The 22,337-nt window shown below is 35.1% G+C and overlaps 1 protein-coding gene across 1 annotated transcript in view; it reads right to left on the bottom strand.

Moving 5' to 3' along the window:
* Nucleotides 1–4,853: 4,853 nt before the first annotated feature.
* The window catches only part of Ccdc150 (coiled-coil domain containing 150), a 114,908-nt gene continuing 97,424 nt past the window's right edge, over nucleotides 4,854–22,337 (bottom strand). Inside the window, exons 23-28 of the mRNA XM_078017780.1 lie at nucleotides 19,835–20,029; nucleotides 19,320–19,388; nucleotides 19,072–19,233; nucleotides 18,250–18,336; nucleotides 9,958–10,077; nucleotides 4,854–9,264 (exon numbers count right to left, since the gene is read on the bottom strand). Of these exons, the coding sequence (XP_077873906.1) occupies nucleotides 9,151–9,264; nucleotides 9,958–10,077; nucleotides 18,250–18,336; nucleotides 19,072–19,233; nucleotides 19,320–19,388; nucleotides 19,835–20,029 (747 nt within the window). The 3' untranslated portion in view covers nucleotides 4,854–9,150. The remainder of the gene's footprint in view (nucleotides 9,265–9,957; nucleotides 10,078–18,249; nucleotides 18,337–19,071; nucleotides 19,234–19,319; nucleotides 19,389–19,834; nucleotides 20,030–22,337) is intronic.

Below are 22,337 nucleotides of genomic sequence, written 5' to 3'. Positions count from 1 at the left end.
TTTCACTATTTCTCCCAGTAATGCCAAGCTGAAGACCAAGCCTTCTGGGGACATTCCAGATCCAACAGAGACTTTCTATTTTATTTTTCTCCTTTTTTCTTACTATGTCCTAAAATTTCCACCCCTTCTCTTTAACAATCCAATTGCTAAAAGAATTTCCCCCTTTCTTTTTTGCCTTCGAAGCTCTATTTCAAGCTTTGAATTTTGAAGAGGGACTCTTTAAATCATACCTGTACCTTTAAATCATGAGTGCTTTGAAGCTCCTTCCCTTGAATTTCATGCTTTGTCTGGACATTTTTTTTTAAAGTATCTCCCGTCTTAGTGTATACTTCATTTTCACAATGGTGGTTTCAGATCCACTTTAAACCCCTCATACCTTCTTCTATCACCTCTGCAGCTTTTATTGGTTAGCCTTTGTTTCCTACAAAGCCTTGTGTGTGTGTATATATATGTGTGTGTGTGTGTGTGTGTTTATATATATTGTGTGTGTGTGTGTATATATATATATATATATATATATATATATATATATTGCGATTTTTCTTTTTAATTAGTTATTTTGAAGTTTTGGCATTATCTGCCTTCAAGTTATGCTGAGTGTGTGGTTTCATGCAGAATTGTTTCCCTTGTTTCAAAGTGCATGTGAAGAAAATATTGGGAGGTAGGTAGTAGCTATGTATCTCCATTGTCTTCAGCTACCTAGGTTATTAAATAATCTATTTTTAAAAGAACTGAGCCAGGTACAGTGGCACATCCCTGTAATTCCAGCAATTCAGAAGACTGAGGCATGAAGATCACAAGTTTGAGGCCAGTCTTGGCAAGTTCAAGGACAGCCTGATCTACTTAGTGAGACCTTCTTTCAAAATAAAAAATAAAAAGGGCTAGGAATGCAGCTTAGTGGCAAAGTGCTCCTGGGTTCAATCCCTAGTACCTCAAAAAAACAAAAACAAAAACAAAACTTGAAAGCTTGTGCCCTCTTAAGTAAATATGCTTGAGAGGGCTGGGATCGTTGCTTAATGGCAGAAGGCTTGCCTCACACGTATGACACACTGGGTTTGATCATTAGCACCACATAAAAATAAAGAAAAGAAAGGTATTGTGTCCATCTACAACTAAAAAATATTTTTAAAAATTCTAGAGAAACAGAAACTAATGCTGGCAGCGGCGTTTGTGGAGTTTGGTCATGACCACCTTTGTTTCTTTTCTCTATTTTTATATTATCACTTTTGTGATCCACATCTGTGGAAATGTTTTTTTTTTTTTTTTTTGCAGGGGGAATTTATTTCCACTTCCCCTTTCTTTAGGGATTTTCTTTGGGGGAACCCCTCAATTTCAGAAAAGGGTACATGATGCAGACCCAGCTGGTAAGTACATATGTATCTTTCAAGTCATTGTGTTTGGCTGAAAGTGGGCATGTAATCAGTCCAATGAGACTCAATCTTGGATTTATACTAAAAGAAACAGAAAAAGCTCTATTTCTGCTGGGGTTAGTAAGTAGAAAATATTCCAGTCTTTTCTAGTCTGCTATACATTATATGTTGTTTTTGACCATTTATAATATTAGCAAATGGTCTTCCCAATCTCTACTGTCCAAAGTCCAAGGCAAATAATATATGATCATACAATGCAGTGCCAATGTAAAGCCATCTTGCTCAATGAAAATAGACAGATCACAAGATTAAAGCCAGAATAAATAAATGCTCTTGAGAAGAGAGATGCCAAATATTGTCAGTCAAATTTCTTAACAATTTTGACTTTCTTTCATATAGTATTCTGAAGTATTTCCACAAAAGGAGAAGGAAATCTTTCCTCTATTTTAATGGGTTCAAATCTAAATTAGAAAATTTAATGAGGAGAAACTGAAATATGAAACTATTTCAGAAAACATGTAATGTGTGGCCATATATTTTTAGAAAGCCTTAGAAAATAAATGAGCTAGAAATCAATATAACCTATGACTGACCCCCGAGATAAAAAGTGACCAAAAAAAACTTCTGTTATGAACTGAAGCTTGGGTTTGGGGATGAAGCTTCTAAGGCCCTGGGTTCAATTCCCAGTACTGAAAAGAAAACAAATAACAACCCTGAAAGCCTATAGGTAAAGAAATCAGGAAATATTTGAAGCACAAGAGTCAGAGTAATTGAAAGAATAATTTTCTAGTACTGGCTAAGATACTCATCCAAAATCTGTCCAATGATGCCACCCCAAGGGAGTTGTTAGATTACAATTTCCTATTCTCCTTCTAAACTCCCATGTGGAACCAAAACAGCATTCTTGTTGCCATCAATGTTATCCATAATTAATTAATCCCACTGTTATGGAATATCACATTCTTCAGAGCAAAATTTAAAGGTGTCTAAAAGGCAAATTGACCCATATGATGAGATGGAGATTTTGTCTTGTAACTGTTTATGATAGATGAAGAAAGAAGATAATAAAGATGAACTTTAGAATGCACAGTCATAATAGAAGTTTGAGGGGAAATGAACATTACTTGCTTTTGGTTTACCAAAAATGAGTATTCATAATAAACTTAAGTCTACATCAGTCAGTTTTTAGTTGTTATGATAAAATACCTGAGATAATCAACTTAAAAGGAGGAAAGGTTCATTTAAACTTACAATTTCAGGTTTCAGACAATGGTCACTTGGTTCCATTGTTTATGGACCTATGGAACAACAAGACATCATAGCAGGGAGCACATAGAAGAAAAGCTGCTCATATCAAGGAGGCTGGGAAGCAAGGGTGTGGGAGAGGGTTCCATTATCTCCTTCAAGGGAATGCTCCAGTGACCTAAGTTCCTTCCACTAGGCTATGCCTCTTAAAGGTTCTACCTCTCCTAATAATGCCAAGGTGAGGACCAAGCCTTCTGGGGACATTCTACACTCAAACTATAGTAAAGTCCTTTTCTAAGTCCCAAACCGTAGCTGATACTTAAAAAAAAAAAAAAAGCAGCAGCAGCAAATACAATGTTTATTATTCTCTGACTAAAGTGTATTTGATACTTTGGGATCACTATTGGAACAATACTCCTTCATTTTCTGTGACACCTATACATTTCAGAGGTAGGATCTAGTTTCAGATAATATACCCTACAGCCCTTACATGTTATGATATTATAAAATAATATGACATTATAGATGATATGATATTATAAAATCTATCCTACTCTCAGTAAATAATGAGGAAATTACCTGAGAAAAGCTGTGGTATCCAGAATCCTCCAAAGAAAGAGAGTTCACAGATTAAGCCTGTAAGTAAAGTCAATTAGATTTCTTCATTGATTCTCCCTAGATTTTAAAACATTTTTTGTTTTAATTAGTTATACATGACAGTAGACTGCATTTATGTACTGTGATGGATCATATATAGATGGAATAATTTCTAATTTTTCTAGGTGTACATGTTGTAGAATCACATTGGTCATGCAGTCACATATATAAAGCAATAATGTCTATTTCATTCTATCCTTTCTATCCCCACATTCCCTTCTCTCCCTCCCTTCACTTCCCTCTACCTAATCTAGTGCCCATCCCCTCCCCATTGTAAATTAGCATCCACATATTAGAGGAAACATTTGGCCTTAAGTTTTGTGAGAATGGCTTATTTCACTTAGCATGATATTCTCCAACTCCATGTCTATTTACTGGCAAATGGCATAATTTCATTCTTCTTTAAAGCTGAGAAATAGACCATTAAATATATATATATACCACATTTTCTTTATCCATTCTTCTATTGAAGGGCACCCAGGTTTGTTCCATAGTTTAGTCACTGTGAATTGAACTGCTATAAACATTGAATAGCTGCATCACTGTAGTATGCTGTGGGTATAAACCCAGGAGTGGGACACCTGGGTTTAAATGGTGGTTCCATTCCAAGTTTTCTGAGGAATCTCCATATTGCTTTCCAGAGTGGTTGTACCAATTTGCCATCCCACCAGCAATGTATAAGTGTACCTTTTTCACCACATCCTCACCAACATTTATTGTTGCTTGTATTCTTGTTGATTGCCATTCTGACTGGAGTGAGATGAACTCAGTGTAATTTTGATTTGCATTTCTCTAATTGCTGGAGATGTTGAACATTTTTTCATATATTTGTTGATTGATTGTATTTCTTCTTCTGTGAAGTGTCCCTTCAGGTCCTTGGCCCATTTATTGACTGGGTTATTTGTTATTTTTGGTGCTAAATTTTTGAGTTCTTAAAGATTAATGCTTTATTGGAGGTGCCCACATAAATACAGTTATTTCATACTAGACAAAGGTGACAAAAACATTCACTGGAGAAAAGATAGCCTATTCAACAAATGGTGCTGGCAAAACTAGAAATCCATATGTAGCAAAATGAAATTAAACCTGTCTCTTATCCTGCACAAAAATCAACTCAAAGTGCACCAAAGACTTAGGCATTAGAACAGAGACCCCAATCTTCATCATGTCAGCCTAGGATCTGACTTCCTTAACAAGATCCCTTAAGCACAAGAAGTAAAATCAAGGATCAATAAATTGGATGAATTCAAATTAAAAAGCTTCTTCTCAGCAAAGGAAACAATCAATAATGTGGGGAGAGAGCCTACATATTGGGAGAAAACCTTTACCACATGCATCTTCCTAGATTTTTATAAATCTCTTTTTGTACAAACATGAATGAATGAACTGATGAAGAATTATAGATGGGTTTTTCTGCATTTTTCTTTAAAGTGTTGATTCTTTTCTATGTTTGGTTTTCCAGATGAAAGGAAATGATTTCCTTTATTTTTAAGCTACCTACTTGCTCTAGGGATGTTAACAAAACAACACACATAGAACTATTTCTATGTGTTTGCTTAGTTTGTATCTAATCATTTCTATGTGTTTGCTTAGTTTGTATCTAATCATCAGTATTCTCAGAAATTAGTCAAAACACCTATAGAATTACCTTTAAATCTTATGTTACTGTGTGTGGCAAATCTCTGTTGTGAAAGGAAACTATCCAACATTTCTCTACTAGTTAATTACATAATTATGAATTGTCATCATTCTCATATTACCATCTACTAGTATACTAACTTTTTGAACATATACAGTTATAATTTTTTAACATCCTTGTCTGCCAATTCTAATATCTGTTGGTTCTGAGTCAATTCTGATTGACATCTCATTAGGAGTCATGTTTTCCTGTTTCTTTGAATGCCTGATAATTATGGATGAATTCCAGGCACTCTGATTTTACCTTACTGGGTACCATATATTTTTGTATTCCTACAAATATTCTTAAAGCTTTATTCTGGGAACACAGTCATTTGGAAACAGATCATTGGGTCTTACTTTTAAGATTTGATAGGTAGGACTACAATGGTAATCACATAGGTCTAAATATTCTCTACTAAGGAGATAAGATGGATCCTTTTGTATACTCTACTGAATGCCCAGAAAATCATGAGGTTTCTAATTCTGGCTAGTGGGAACTGGCACTACTTTTATGTGCCAGGTACTGTTACTTCTACCTCTTTTGGAAGGTTCTTTCTCCAGCTTTGGGTAGTTTTCCCACATGCATATGATAACCAGTACTCAGCCCCTATAGATGTCTGAAATATTCCCTCTGTGCAATTTTCTGCTTTCTGGTACTCTGTACTAGAATCTCAGCTGTCTTTGACTTTGGACTCTCAGCTATAGCTCTTTAGCTCAAGGGACCTGCTAGGCTCCACCTTAACTTCTCCTTGATGTGCCACCAGGGCAATTGTAGTATTCACCTCATTTATTCACCTACTCTCAGGGATCACTCTGCGTAGGCTACTCTAACTGAAGTCCTTATTCAAAGACAGTTTATAGGACATCAACAACAAAATAAAAATATCTATGGAGAGGTTCCAGAAATCTTTCTTAAACCCACTAAATCTTTCTCCCACTGCCAAATTTTAGGAGATCCTTGAGGATAAGATCTAGTAAAACCGGGCTGGGGTTGGGCTCAGTGGCAGAGTACTTGCCTAGCATGTGTGAGACACAGGGTTCAAGTCTCAGCACTGCATAAAACAAAGGTCCATCAACAACTAAATAAAATAAAATTTAAAAAGATTCCTATTTAAAAAAAAAGATCTAGTAAAACTAGATTAAAACTAGTTAAAACTTCAAATAGATACTTACTTAAAATCTTTATTGCTTCATTCTAAGTGTTACAAATACATATTAATAAGGGTAAAACTTCAAATAGATACTTACTTAAAATCTTTATTGCTTCATTCTAAGTGTTACAAATACATATTAATAATGGCATTTGTTTTCTCTGGATGGACAGAGCCTTTGTCTGTCAAGAAGCCGAAGAATTAACAATGGAGAAAAAATGTTTGGATTTTGTGCTTCCTGCCAAAGATGCTCTATCTAATGATATAGGAAGGGACACATTAAGTTAGAACTGTTATTCATTATTTGAATTATCTAAACTTTGCCCTTTAATTGGGATCCCATTGTCCACATTACTCTCAATCCTCCAGAAAAACAGAAAAGGTCATAATAGAATTAGAAAGTTATATGTACTAGAGAACTCAAAGTTCTCCAAAAAACTTCCAGAAGCAGATGATCTATAGCATGTGACAGCTAACCTAAGATCCTTAGAACAAGCAGGTGCCTGAGACAGTCAGAACAAGATTCTTTTGTCCTATTCTCTTACATATCCTCATCATACTCTCTTTCACATATTCTTCTGGTCATACTCTTTTACTCTGCTCCTTAGTGATTTAGGGTTATATAGTTCTGAGATTTAGTTCTCATGTCTCCCTTACTAATAACAACTATAAGTTTCACTAGTAATTATCAATCTACTATAACTTCTTTCTCCCAAGCCAATCTAAAAAAATTAAACAAAGGATGTTACAGTAAGTTTATCAATAATGATACTCTTTGATGACAATAAATGAGGAAAAATGTCCTTGTTCTGGATGAGGATATATATATATTGTTGGCATATATATATATATGTCCATAATGACAATAATCATAGCAATGTGTTTACAATCCATTTACAGTGATCATCTCTCTTGTGTGGTAAATGGGATCTTTTTTCCTTTATGAAATTCAGGATCAAGGCTTTCAGTATCAATAGTCAGGACCAAGGCTAATTTTTCTATTGGACTTTTGGCTAGACTGTTTCAAGACCATTTCTCCCCAATAGCCTCAACTGATTCTATCTCCTTAAGATATATAAAAGATAAGATAAAGAATCCAAAGAAACAGATCTCTTTTTGAGTAATGAATCCTTTGGATATTAATAGGAATTCAACAACTTAAGGAGATCATCAAAAATATGTTCAGTCATTTTGGCTGACCCAGTAAACAACAGAACCCATGCCCTGGATATGTAGCAAACAAGTTAAAAGCCCTTAAATAAATGTCTTAGTTAATTTTTGCTTGATTTAAACAAAATATCTGAGAGTACCAATTTATAAAAACCAGAAATTTATTTCTCACAGTTCTGCAGCCTTGGAAGTCCAAAAACATGGTGTTGGCAGGTTAGGCATCTGGTAAGAATCCTATTCCCTGCTTCCAAGATGGTGCCTTGTTGCTGATGTCCTCTGTAAGAACTCAATGCTCTGTCATTACATGGGGAAAGGTAGAAAGGCAAAAGAGAACTATGCTAATTACCTCCAGCCTTTTCATGAGGGTTCTGCCCTCATTACTTAACCATTTCCCCAAAGGCCCCATCTCTCAATACCACCCCAATGAGGATTAAATTGCAACATGAATTCTGGAGGGGACACATTCATACCATAGCATCAAAGTAATTATAAATAATTAAATAGTCACAATTTTTTTCTAACCAGAGAGGTTAGAAAATAGTTGTTTAATGTTTGTTGTTCAGTCTGAAATGCTTCTATGGAGCTGCTGTCCTGGGATATGAAGACCAAAAGGGAGAACAAAGAATAAAATGTTCCCACCTTCTGGGAAGAGATTGTTTGAAAGCCATGTTAAAAAGTAGTTATCAACACCAATTTTAAACTTGTCCATTAGATCAGTGACAACTTGCTCTAGTGTATATGCTTTTACATGGCTGAACAATGACAGTCTCTCACTTCTGAAAGTCAGACAAACATGGCTCTGAATGCCCATTCAATGAACAATAGTATCACCTAACCAACTATATACATCTACTGATAGTAGAACCTACCCAAGCTTCTGAAAGTCTTCAAATCCTTGAATTCCATGTTCCTCCCAATCCTGTATGAGATAAACAGTGTGCTCTGCTCTGGGAGGAAATAGGCCTGAATAACATAGTTCTCTCTTTTACTATACAGTAAACAGTATATTAAGTTTTACCCTTTTGTTTCAGGTAGTGAGTGGTGGGCTCTTCAACCTTTGACAGTCTTACATTTGATATTTCCATCAAATATATAATTGTATTATATATCAAACTAATTTCCACCAAATTACTTAATCATAAACTTCATTTAGGTCTTCATATCAGCAGCTACCATTACTTAAATATTAAAATAGGCATTATACCAACTCATTTATATACCTTAGGTCTGTATCACCTAATCCAGCACCCAATACCTGACAAAGTTCAACTTATTAATATTGTAAGGGAAATCTACATTGATCAGGCAGTTTCCTTAAATGGAGCATACTGACATGCTCAAAAGTTTTCTTTTAATGATCTAGGAAGTTGTAAATATAAACTTTGAGATATGTTATTTAAGAACATAGGTATTAGTCTTATTAAAGATAACACTGGTGATTACTCAGTATAGAAATGTACATGTTTATAAAGCAGTGGAAGAGTTTTTACCATTCTCCAGGTGACTTTTTCCAGGAATGATCTACTGGATATGTAGATGTAGTACTACTAGTACTGACTCAAAGTATTATATCATTTAACTCCTCACTAAATACTTTTTGATAGAATGTAATAAGAAATAGCCAAATATCATGCAATGGCATTTCCTATTATAAAACAAACTAAATTTATTGGGTGGAAAATAGGGAAAGGGACAAAGATAGGGTGGTTCTGTAGTGATTATAAAGGTTTGTAAAAGATTAACTAAGGTCCAAAATCTTCAGCCCACATCAAAGACTTCACATTCTTATGACTGTACAAACAGGCCAGCCCTAGTTGTGTGGCTTGCAGAATCGTGGAGGTGTAGCTGCACATGAAGAAGTTCCTTTGTCAAGGACATCACTTCCTCTCTACCTCAGAATGACACTTCTTGGCCATGAATCCAAGATTCTGTTTAGCCTCCCATCGATGCAGAGCAGACTGATTGGAAAAATCATGTCTTGTATCTTGATCCTGTTGAAAAGAAAGTACATTTGTCTGTTCTGAGTACAGTGCTTAGCACCTAATGGCCTCTGTGAATGTCACTTAATTCATCTGGTAAGGTGGTCCTAACCTAGACATTAGAAATAGGGTATAACTTATTTTTTTAAATACTTATTTTTTAGTTTTAGGTGGACACAATATCTTACTTTAAATTTATGTGCTGCTAAGGATCGAACCCAGTGCCTCATGCATGGTAGGTGAGCACTCTACCGTTGAGTCATAATCCTAGCCCCTAACTTATTTTAATTATCATTGTAGTTATATATAATATTGGGGTTCATTTTTATATAATTATAAAACATGGAATATAATTTATTCCACATCAGTCCCCAGTACATCCCCTGTCTGCCCTCCTTCTCCCTCTCCCTGTTCCCTTTCCTCTACTCTACCAGGCTTTCTTCTATTTATTTATAGTTTGTTTTAAATTAGTACATTATAGATACACATAAAGGTGAAATTCACTATGGTATATTCATACAGGAGAGTTTCAGACTTATTCCACCATTCCTCTCTTTGGAGAAAAAAATCAGTTCGTTGGTTTATTGGAAGTAGTTTAAAGAAATCTAAAGATTAAAAAAAGAGTAGCTAGATGATATAAGACTTCTGTAATTTGAAGTTTGAGAAGGTATAAACTTGAAATTGTTTAAGGCATCTTAACCTTACCTCTTCTAGCCATATGTCTTCCCGGGGAAGCCTCTGCAACCGATTTTTTGTCAATTCAAGTTGCAGGCCATCAAACTTGCACTGAAACCAGCGGTGAGCTTCTTGCAGGTTAGCTGTTATCTGAATACAGGTTTTTTTTTCCTATTAGTTTTACAGACTTTTACCTAGAAAAAGACCTAAGTTCTGACTGCAAGGTCCTTGTAAACTATTCATATATACAATACATTTAACAACCGATTAAATAAGAGTAATTTCTAAATGAGGGTTAAAGGAATGCATACAGGCTCACTGCTCTTCATGCACTTGTTAATGTTTCCAGGACATCCCTCACCTGAATCTGGATTTCCCTTGTCTAGCAAGGTATCTGACACAGAGTTAAGTCCTCAAGAAGTATGCACTGCTTTCTACCTCTCACAGATTAGTTAGGTCAGTATAGGGGGCACACTATATAGGAAGCTAAGAAAACTGAACTCAGTGTTATTTAACTTTTAGAAACTACAAAGCTAAAATGTCTTCCAGGTCCATTTGTGCATCTTGATAACAACTATAATTCCACTTTTCCCAAACCAAACTTCTCTTTCTCTAGCATCTACAAGGAATGGAAGAAACGGTACTTGAAATGGCTTTGTACATGACATCTATTGTATGATGAATGAGAAGGAGCTAACACTCAGAGATATCTATTAGAATAAAATAATTATTATGTGGATGTGGTAACTGATAGGGAAGTTACCTAAGTGCACACAGTCAGTGTCACAGTTGACACTCAAACTCGGGTCTCTCAGAGTACATACTATTCCTAATATACCATTCTACAAATCATGTTGTGATTCAGTGGCTACAAGACAGCAGTGATACTTTAAGAATGTCTGTTTTCTAAATCCAGAAAATAAAGGGTGGTTGTGGGAGAACTATAACCTCAAAGAGCCTTCCTAGATCTAAAAATGTATGATTTAAAACACTTTCAAATAGGCCAATTTAAGTTTATTTTTAATTTGTTCTTTTTAGTTATACGTGAATAGAATTTATTTTTATATAGTTACACAAGCAAAGAATATATCTTATTCTAAATAGGATGTATACAATGTTCAGATTCACTGTGGTGTATTCACATATGAATATAGGAAAGTTATGTCAGATTCATCTCACTGTCTTCTCTATTCCTATCTACCCTCCTTCTCTTCATTCCCCTTTATCTAATCCAATGAACTTCATTCATTCTTTCCCTACCCACCCATCATATTGTGGTTAGCACCCATATATAACAGAGACCATTCAATCTTTGATTTTTTGAGGTTGTCTCATTTCATTTAGCATGATAGTATCCAGATTCATCTACTTACTAGCAAATGCAATAATTTAATTCTTCTTTATGGCTGAGTAATATTCTGTTGTATATACACTATAATTTCTTTATCCATTCATCTGTTGATGGGCATCTAGGTTGGTTCCATAGCACAGCTATTGTAAATTGAGCTGCTACAAATGTTGATATGGCTGTGTCACTATAGTATGCTGATTTTAACTCCTTTGTATTTATACTAAGGAGTGAGATAACTGGGTCAAATGGTGGTTCCATTCAAAGTTGAGGAATCTCCATACTGCTTTCCAGAGTGGTTGTACTAATTTACAGACTCACCAACAATTTATGAGTGTATCCTTTCCACCAAATCCTCACCAACATTTACTGTTACTTGTATTCTTGAAAATTGCTGTTCTGGTTGGAGTTAAGGTTAAAACATTATAGTTTTACTTTACATTGCTAGAGATGTTGAAAATCTCTTGTTTACATACGTTTGTTGACTATATTTCTTCTTTTGAGAAGTGTCTATTTAGTTTTGTCCATTTATTGATTGGGTTTTTTTTTTTTTTGGTGTTAAGGTTTTTGAGTTCTTTGTACATCCTGGAAATTAATGCCTTATCTGAGGTGGAAGGGGCAAAGATTTTCGCCCATTTTGTTCTTTTTCTCTTCATGCTTTTTATTGTTTCCTTTGTTGCAAAGAAGATTTTAGTATTATTCCAATCCTATTTATTTTTTATTTTATTTCTTGTGCTTTAGGAGTCTTATTGAGGAAGTTGGTTCCTAAGCTGACATCTTCAAGTATTGGACCTACATTTTCTTCTAGTAGGGGCAAGGTTTGTATGTTATTGATTTACTTTGAGTTTTGTGCAGGGTGAGAGATAGGGGCTCAATTTCATTCTGCTACATATGGATATCCAGTTTTCCCAGCACCATTTGTTGAAGAGGCTGTCTTTTCTTCAATGTATTTTATGGCACCTTTGTTTAGTATGAGATCACTGTATTTATGTGGGTTTGTCTCTATGTCTTCTATTCCATTGGTCTTCATATCTGTTTTGGTGCCAATACCATGCTGTGTTTGTTACTACAGCTTTGCAGTGTAGGTCTGGTATTGTGATGCCTTCTGCTTTGCTTTTCTTGCCAAGGACTGCTTTGGCTATTCTGGGCCTCTTATTTTTCCAAATGAATTTCATGACTATCTTTTGTATTTCTCTGAAGGATGTCATTGGAATTTTAGTAGGAATTACTTTAAATCTGTATATTATGGCCATTATGACAATATGAATTCTGCCTATCCAAGAACATGGGAGAGCTTTCCATCTTCTAAGGTATTTTTCAATTGTTTTCTTAGTGTTCTGTAGTTTTCATTATAGAGGTCTTTTACCTCCTTTGTTAGACTGATTTCCAGTGTATGAGTGAGGCATAGTTTTCCTAATTTCTCTTTCAGCTGATTCATCATTGGTGGATAGGAGCAAAATTGACTTATGGATGTTAATTTTGTATCTTGCTACTTTGCTGAATTCATTTATGTGTTCTTGAAGTTTTCTGGTGGAGTTTTTTTGGATCTTCTCAATATAGGATAATGACATTAGCAAATAGATAGTTTAAGCTCTTGTTTCCCTATTTGATCTGTTTAATTTCTTTTATATTAATTGCTCTGGCTACAGTTTCAAAGACTATACTGAATAAAAATGGTGAAAGAGGACATCTCTGTCTTGTTCCAGTTTTTACAGAGAATGTTTTCACAGTTTTGCTCTGTTTGAATAATCTTAGCCTTGGGTTTGCCATATGTAGGTTTTACAATGTTGAGGTATGTTCCTACTATTCTTAGTTTGTCTAGTGTTTTAAACATGAATGGATACTGTATTTTGTCAAATGCTTTTTCTGCATAAATCGAGATAACCATGTGATTCTTGCCTTTACACTTATTTATGTTGTGAGTTACATTTATTGATTTCCATCTGTTATACAAAACTTTAGTCTCTAGAATAAAACCCACTTGATCATAATGCAGTATTTTTCTTTTTAATATGTGTGTGTTTGTGGTTTGCCAGATTTTGTTAAGAATTTGTGCATTTATGTTCATCTGGGATATTGATCTGAAGTTTTCTTCCCTTGGTGTATCTTTGCCTGGTTTTGGTATCAGGGTGATATTAGCTTCATAGAATGAGTTTGGAAGAGCTCCCTCCATTTCTATTTTGCAGGTTAATTTGAGGATGATTAGTGTTAGTTCTTCTTTAAAGGTCTGGTAAAAACTCAGTTCAGAATCCATCTAGTCCTGGGTTTTCTTAGTGGATAGGCTTTTGATGACATTTTCAATTTCATTACTTGAAATTGATCTGTTTAAATTTTCTATGAACTCATGGTTCAATTTGGGTAGGTCATATGTCTTCAGAAATTTGTTGATGTCTTCAAATTTTCTATTTTATTGGAGTATAAATTTTCAAAATAGTTTCTGATTATTGTATTTCAGTAGTGTCTATGGTGAATACATCCTTTTTCACCACAAATTTTAATAATCTTGAGTTTTTTCCCTGTTTCTTTCTTTTGGTTAGCTTAGCTAAGAGTTTATCACTTTTATATTTTCAAAGAATCAACTTTTTGTTTCACTGATTTTTGGAAATATTTTGTTTCAATTTCATTGGTTTTGGCTCAGATTTTATTTATTTCCTGTCTTCTATTGCTTTTAATGGTTATTCCTCTTTTCTAGACCCTTGAGATATAATGTTAGGTATTTTGGTGTCTTTTTTATGTGTGTGTGTGTGTATTTAATTGTTGATAGACCTTTATTTATTTACATGTGGTGCTGAAAATCAAATCTAGTGCCTCACACATGCCAGGCAAGAGCATTACCGCTGAGCCCCAACTCCAGCCCCTGGTGTCTTTCTTTTAATGAATGAACTCAATTCTATTAACTTTCCTCTTACAACTGCCTTCAGTGTCCCAAAGATCTTGATATGCTATATTATTATTTCACTTATTTCTAAGTATTATTTATTTCACCCTGATTTCTTCTGCTATCCATTCATCTTTCAATAGAATATTTTTTTTTAGTATCAAGGTGTTTGAGTAACTTCTTTTTTATTTTATCGTTGATTTCTAATTTTATTCTATTATGATTTGATATAATTCAAGGTATTTTGTGTGTGTGTGTGTGTGTGTGTGTGTGTGTGTGTGTGTGTGTTTATTAAAAGTTGCTCTGTGGCCTAAGATAGTCTCTTTTAGAGAATGATCCATGTTCTGCTGAGAAGTATGGTCAGTCATGAATAATATATGTCTCATAAGTCTAAATTATTAATTGAATTATTCAGTTCTCTAGCTTCTTTATTAATTTTTAAAAATAATATCTATTTAGTGATGAGAGAGGCCTGCTAATGTCATTAAGCATTGTGTTGTGGTCTATTTGATTCTTGATATTGAGAAGAGTTTGATGTATACAGATGTTCCATTGTTTGGGGCATAAATATTTATGACTGGTATGTCTTATTGATGTGTAATTTCATTAATCAGTATGAAATGACCTTCTTTGTCTCTTCTGATTAATTTTGGCTTGAAGTCTTCTTTAGCTGATATGAGAATAGAAACCTCTGCTTGTTTATAAGATCCATGTGAATGATATGTTTTTTCCCATCCTTTCGCCTTCAGTCTGTGGATGTCTTTGCTTATGAAGTCATTCTCTTGGAGACAACATATTACTGAGTCTTATTTTTTAATCCAATCTTCCAGCTTATGTCTTTTGATTGATGAGCTTAGGCCATTTACATTCAATGTTATTATTGAGGGATGATTTTTACTCCTGTAATTTTATTTCTAATTTTTAATTGTATTAGTTTCTCCTTGGATCAACTATTCTTCTAGCATACTTCCTCCGTAAGCTGGTTTATAATTTTATTTTTCATTTTTTCTTCATGAAATATTTTATTCATGCTTGTAGTGTAGGCTTTGTAGTTGTGACTCCTTTTGTTTATTGTGCAAAGTTTTTACTTCATCTTCAATTCTGAAGCTTCATTTTGCTGGGTGAATATTCTTTGTTGGCCTCCATATTCTTTCAGAGCTTGATACATATTATTCTAAGACCTTCTAGCTTTGAGAGGTGTAGGTTGAGAAATCAGCTGAGATCCAAATTGCTTTATGCTTAAATGTGACCTGTCGTTTCTCTATAGTAGTTTTAAAATTCTATCCTGATTCTGTATATTAGTCATTTTCATAATAATGTGCCTTGGTGTGAGTCTGTTGTAATTTTATACGGATGGAGTCCTGTTTGCCTCCTTTATTTGATTTCCCATTTATTCTTAAGAGTTGGGAAATTTTCTGATGTTATTTCATTAAAAATATTGTGCATTCCTTTAGTTTGTATTTTACAGCCTTCATCTATTCCAATGATTCTTAAATTTGGCCTTTTCATGTTATCTTGTATTTTCTGAAAATTCTGTTCATAGTCTCCTAACATTTTTTCATAGGCAACTTTATTTTCAAGACTACATATTTTGTCTTAGTTGTCTGAAACTCTGTCTTTCAAGTAGTCTAATCTATTGGTGATGCTTTCCATTGAATTTTTAATTTGGCTTATTGATTTCTTCATTTTGAGGATTTCCATTTGATTCTTTTTCAGAATCTATCTTTATTGAAGTGATCTTTCACTTCCTGTATTTTCTCTCTGATTTCATTGCCTACATCATCTTTTATTTGCAAATCAGTTTAGTTATAAACTTTCTAAATTTTTTTCTGTGACATTTCCCCCACTGTGTTATAGTGGATTCTCATATTGAGGTATTTTGTATTGGGATGGTTTGTTCCCTTGCTTTTTCACTTTGTTTGTGTGTTTACCCATTTATCAGTATGAACTGGAGGTGGCAGAGTTCCTACCTTATGAACCCAGTATCCCTGAAGGTTTCTAGCACCTCATAGTTTAGGGGGAGACAAATAATAACAACCACCAATGTAAACAAGATATAGCATTAAACTAAATACTTAGTACCTATTATGACATCTACCATGTTAATTGGTATAATAGGCAATTACCAAAATTAAAACAATAAGTTTGCAAAAGGGTTTGCTATTTCAAAAGTGAACAGAAAGAATGTTGAAGTGATATAGGATGTGATTATGAGGGAGGAGGAAAGAAAGTAGAAATAAAAAATTAAAGGAAGAGTAAAAGAGAGAGCAATAGAAATTGGCTGTTAGCCAAAGAAAAGAGAAAGAAAGTAAAGAGAAATAGACAAGGAAAAAAAAGAAACTAACCTAAAACATACTAATCAAAAACCCTAGCCTTCAAAAGACACTCATGAAAAATAACTACCTTCAAAAAATGCTAGAAATGAGAAAAGGGACAAATATAAATGTCCATGAATAATTTAGTACACAAGCAAACAATAAAAAAAAGTTCTTGATGAAAACTTAAGGAATTGTTTCTATTGTGGTGGTCAAAAATCGTCAATGAGAATATATGTTTATTGACTGTTCCCAAATGTCTTTCTTTCCATAAGTACCACGCACAAGAATACTAGCATACTAGCTGCAAATCCTCGCCTCTTTTTGTGTTGCTCATCTAGTTGCCGGTTGGAGTTCAAAAATTCTTGGCTTCCCTTGTGGCAGTATGAGGTGGAGTGGGTTGAAGAGTGCTGTTCTCCACTCTCACGATGGGATCACTGTAGAATTCTGTGAGAGGAGTTCCTATCGATGGAGGTCCTGAAGGTAGGGCTTAGGTCTAGTTAGGCCCCAGGTGATTGGTGAATGGTGATTGCTCTGAGAATTTTAAATCAGAACACCTCCAGGGTCTGGCAGCTGCTGATCCATGCTGGGAGAATGAACCCCAGGAGTCCCCCTGGGCCACACTTGTGCAGTAGAGGAGCCAATCCTGCACCACCTATGCCACATGCAGATCTCACCCTTCCTGGCCTTGGGCTCAGTCCCCAAGCACAGTCACTCCTGCCCATCTGAATTTCCTGCCCACCCCAGCTGATCCTGCAAGTCAATAGATTCAAAGAGGGAGAGGGACCCAGAATCTCTCAGGTTTCAACAACCTGAATTCCCCCAAGTAAAACATTCTCGAGGCCTGAATTTCTCCTGGTTTCCTAATTACACTCTTGAGTCATGTGGTAGGCATCAGGCAAGCCTGACTTTCAGATCCAGCTCAGATTTTCCAGGTCCAGGCTCCTAGATTTGCTCCCATTGCTTCCAGCCACCACAGCACAGTGAAAAGATGGCTCCTGCCTTGGCTCTCTGTGGACCACCAGGAGACACACAGCATCTTTGTTACACAAGGCTAATAGTGTGGCACACTTTCAGATCAGTCTGCCAGAGTCCTTGATCTCTGATTTCTCCATACCAAGACACACCACTGTGCCACCTTAAATGCAGGTTCTCTTAGTTCCCTTCCCTGCTTTGCCCACAGTGTATTAGCTCTGGCAGCCACTAGCACTGGCAGGGCTTTCTTCTTTTATTTTATTATATCCAATCTTCTGAGTCTCCAAGCTGTTCTGAGAGTCCAGCATTAAATCCCAGTAAAATCCCTCTTTCACCCATCTCACTGAGCTGTTTATCTGCTATCTTGGTCTCACACCACAGAGTAGCTTGGAAAGCAACCTTGTTTCCTCTGCGATCTTCCCAGTCCTCCCCCAATTTACGAGTAGAATAGAGAAAGCAAATTCACATATTAGGACATACTTTATGCTTCTAGTTATTGATATAACAAAGAATTTCCAATTTTCTTAATTCAAGTCAAATAATGAAGTAAAATCAACACACTTGGTGGTCTTCCCTTATATTTAGTGGTCAAAACTTAGAGACTTCAGCATTCAATTAATATCTTAGTATTCTATTACCTATTATCAAGACATAGACTCTTAATCTAAAAACAACTTATCTTTTTACAATAGAGACTTTACTTAGTAAATTATTGGTTCTTGCCTGTTGTACTCATGACAACTGATGAACTCACATGCGTGTTTCAAGGCTATTGTCTAAGTCTTTATGGCTATGGGCTGGCTCACCTGTTCTGATTCCACACTGGCTTCTTTCAATTTGTTCTCCGTTGCCTCTTTACATTTCTTCAGGTGTCTAACAGTTTCTCCCAATTCCTGAAGATGTCAGAAAGATTTTTAAAAACATCCAATGTACCATATAAAAGAAGTTTCAAATTTGTAATACAGCAACCAAATTATGAAAGTAGTATTTTAGTATTCTATACACTTTTAAATTTCAGGTGCTACCAAAATACAAGAGACAAATTTATCACTAGTCTAATTCACACTCTTCAATATGTATATTGTTACAGATTCTGATCTGAATTATGAATTCTGCTGAGAAAGTGATTAATGTCTCTTTTCAGAATTGGAGAGATACCTTTCATAGCAGACAATCCCTATTGGAAGACAAGAATTCAATGCTCTCTTGAAGTACCTTTGTAGCAATATAATGTCATACTTTTTTACTAGGTTAGGAATAGCTAAAATTCCTATAATAGCAACAGGTATGCATCTATGTTATAGGGAAGAATCAATGGGTATATGTTTCCTAAAGACTATGAAATCCACTTCAGAAGTCTGACTACTTAGTAACTGATATTTTGCAAATGTGAACTCTAGTTTTTCTTTAAAAGTAAACACTTATTAAATTGAAAACGGAAAACATTTGCCATATTCCAAGCTCAGGCTTCTTTCTAGGTATTACTATTCTAAGAACTTAACTAAGATGAACAAATTTTAAATATGTTTTCTACTACCGAATCTAGAAAACCTAGATGCTATAATGCTGGTTTTAGGCACAGGCCATCTACTCATAATCTTTGAAAAGAATCTTAAGAAACCTTTTACCTGACACCGATTTTCTAATTCCTGTCTCATTTTCTGCTCTGCTATTAGTCGAAGCTCTTGCTGTTTATTCCGTGCTGAAGTTTCATATTGGCTCTTGGCTAACAGCTGCATCTCTTTCTGCAGGTTACTCATTTCAGATACGAATCTCTGGATACTCAATGACTGGCAGAAAACAAATAGGAAGATATTTAGTGTATCTACGTTGGAATTTTGTAATGAATAGTAAATAGATTGTAGAAATCATCTACCTGTTCATAGTTTTTTTTCTGATATTGATCCTTAATTAGCTCCATTTGCCTCAATTCTGTTTCTATTTGCTGAAAGTAAATGTAGAAATAACATTTAAAAAAGATGATCAATGGGAAAAGCAGCTTTTTCTTTTTGCCTTTAGATGACAGAATCCCATATGAGAACCAAGGTTTTATAACTTTGGTTCCTGTTGGGCTCTTTCCTATGTGGCTTACTGACCCCCAAAGAGCAAAGTGCAGTACAGTCAACACAGAGAAGACAGATGGGGAGCCAGAATATGACACTGGCAGCTAGTAAGAAACCAAACATTTACAAAGATACATCTCCACTAAAATAGAGATGGTCCCGCACAGGCAATTTGCCCACTTCCCAGTTGTGGCTGTAAATTCTCAGAGGATACATGCTCTGTTAAGGCTCTAAAATCTATCTTTCTTAGACTCCCATGACTGTCTGGATCCTCATAGCACACTAAGAAAGTGAGGGGAGACTTAGGGACATAGAATATCTCAGACACCTTCATTCTCTCCACATTCTGAGCATTATTCATCTTAGTGGATAAGTGGAGCTTTATTTGGGCCTTTTGATTCTTTATTTTCTCCTTGTTACTGTTCAGTGTTTTTTCCAGCTCTGCAAGTTTCTGCCGCAGCTCTCTGTTGGTTCGGGATACCTCCACTGATCTGAAGTTGGCTTCATCAAGGGCTTTCTTCAGCTTAGGACACAAAGGAAAAAATTGGAACATTTTTACCTACCATTTGGTAAGAGAAGCTTGTTTAGTTTTGTTCCCATATTTTGCTGTCTTTTAAAAAGGAGAATAAGCAACAAGATAATGATGTTGGAGTAAGCAGATTTATAGAGCAACAGATCAAGTGATTTTCATAATTTTTAATACTAAAGAATAAAATATTTCTTACAATAGATAAAGAACATACATGTATATTCCTTGTTTGCAGTTAAAGAGCATGGCTTTGGAGTCAGACAGACTCCTAAGTTCAACTCTGAGCTTCACTATTTACTATCTGAGTAATTTGGGGCAATTAACTTTCTCAAGCCTCAGGTTCATCAACCTAAAAGTATGAAAAAGATATTCATAAATCTAAATTAAATAATAAAATGTAGAGAAAGAATGTGAAGCCTGGTACACAATAATTATTGCCATGCTATAAGCTCTTCTCTTCTGTCATTTGCAGTCTCATGTCTTGAGAAGGGAAAATAAATTATATGGTAATTTATCATTAAACTTGTCAGCTGTCAACTTAACTGCATATGTTTTTATAATATTGCTTTTTGAAGCCCAAGTCTAGCTCAAAAAACAAGCTGGGCAAACCTATGCTGCATGACAGAGGGTGTGCCAAAGTGACCAGGAGAAAAATCAAGCATGGATACAGGTTTACACAGGGTAATACTGGTTGAGGAAACCCACTTGGCCTCCCTCTCCCCTTCTAATCATTGCTGCTTTCAGGACCCACTGGGAAGAGAAATGCCTGACCAGGAATTCAAAAGAGTAGAGGTGGGAGAGATTGAATTTGGAGACTGAATCTGAGACCAGGAATTGTGAGGTATGCAGGCAATCTAGTGGGCTAAGAACAGGCTCCTACACTACACGAATAGAATCCAAAAGACATTCCAGGGGTGCAATCTTCCAGCGTGGCATGGCAATTGCTGGGCACCGGAGGTGTGCTGACTTAAAATCTCCAGACCAACTGGCATTCAGCAAAGAGATTGAAGTATACCTAAGCCTATACCCCACCCTCTAGGAGTTACCACTCCTGGATTAACCCTCTCACCCTAGAAACCCCACGCACTTAACTGCTAAGAAGTGAAGCTGAGAAACTTTTGAACTCCAAAGGAAACAACTGTCAATTTTTCATTGAGATTGTTTTAGTTTTTACCTTTCCTTTTTTTTCTCTCACATTTCTATCATTTTTGAAACCAATTATTTTTCATGCATCAGTTTACTGAGGAATAGGATGTATGAACAGTATATTTGTTTTGTATTCTTTATTTTTACTTTTTTCTATTTTTCATTTTAAAAAATTTATTTTATACATATTTTTTCTCTTATATGTTTTCCTTGATTTTCTTTCTCTTTTCTCCTGCTAACAGCCAATCTCTATTATTCCCTCTTTCACTCTTCCTATAATTTTTAACTTCTATCTCCTCTCTTACTTTCTCATAAACATCAAACCTTACACAACTTCTGTTCTTTGTCCACCACCTGAAATTGTAAACTCTTTTGCAAACTTACTGTTTTTACTGTAGGCAATAACTAAAATTATCATTTCTGTTTATTGTGACAAAACTATAGACATCACAGTAGGAGCTATTTGGTTTAAGGCTGTATATTGTTTGCATTGGTTGCTGTTAATATTGGTCTTCCCCTTAAAGGTGAGGTCCTGGAAGCCTTCAGGGACACTATAAATCTACAAGGTATAAAATGTACTGCCTAAGATCTACAATGATAGATGGGTAGACACAAAAACAGCAAAAAAAGAGAATTTCCCTAAATAAACTAAGATGCTCCATTAATAGAATCCATTGATCCACAGCAGAAGAAATGTCCGAAAAGTTGTTTAGAGTGTACAGGGTTAAACTGATCCATGAGGTAAAGGATGATGTAAAGAATAAAATCAGAGATAAAATTCAGGAGGTGAACGATCACTTCAATAAAGAGATAGGGATTCTGAAAAAAAATCAAGCAGAAATCCTCAAAATGAAGGAATCAATAAACCAAATTAAAAATTCAATAGGAAGAATCATCAACAGACTAGACCACTTGGAAGACAGAATTTCAGCCAAGGAAGATGAAATATATAACCTTAAAAATAATTTGAGGGCTGGGGCTATAGCTCAGTGGCAAAACACTTGCTTAGCATGTTTGAGGCACTGAGTTCAATTCTCAGCACCACATAAAAATAAAGAAACAAAATAAAGGTATGCTGTTCATCTACAACTACAAAAAATTAAAAAATAAAGTTGAACATAGAAGATGTTAAGATATCTTGAAAAGAACTTCCAAG

This window comes from Ictidomys tridecemlineatus, chromosome 7 (assembly GCF_052094955.1).
Source record: "Ictidomys tridecemlineatus isolate mIctTri1 chromosome 7, mIctTri1.hap1, whole genome shotgun sequence".
In the NCBI taxonomy this organism is placed as follows: domain Eukaryota; kingdom Metazoa; phylum Chordata; class Mammalia; order Rodentia; family Sciuridae; genus Ictidomys; species Ictidomys tridecemlineatus.
Note: the sequence above shows the minus strand (reverse complement) of the source record. Positions and strands in the feature narration are given on the sequence as shown.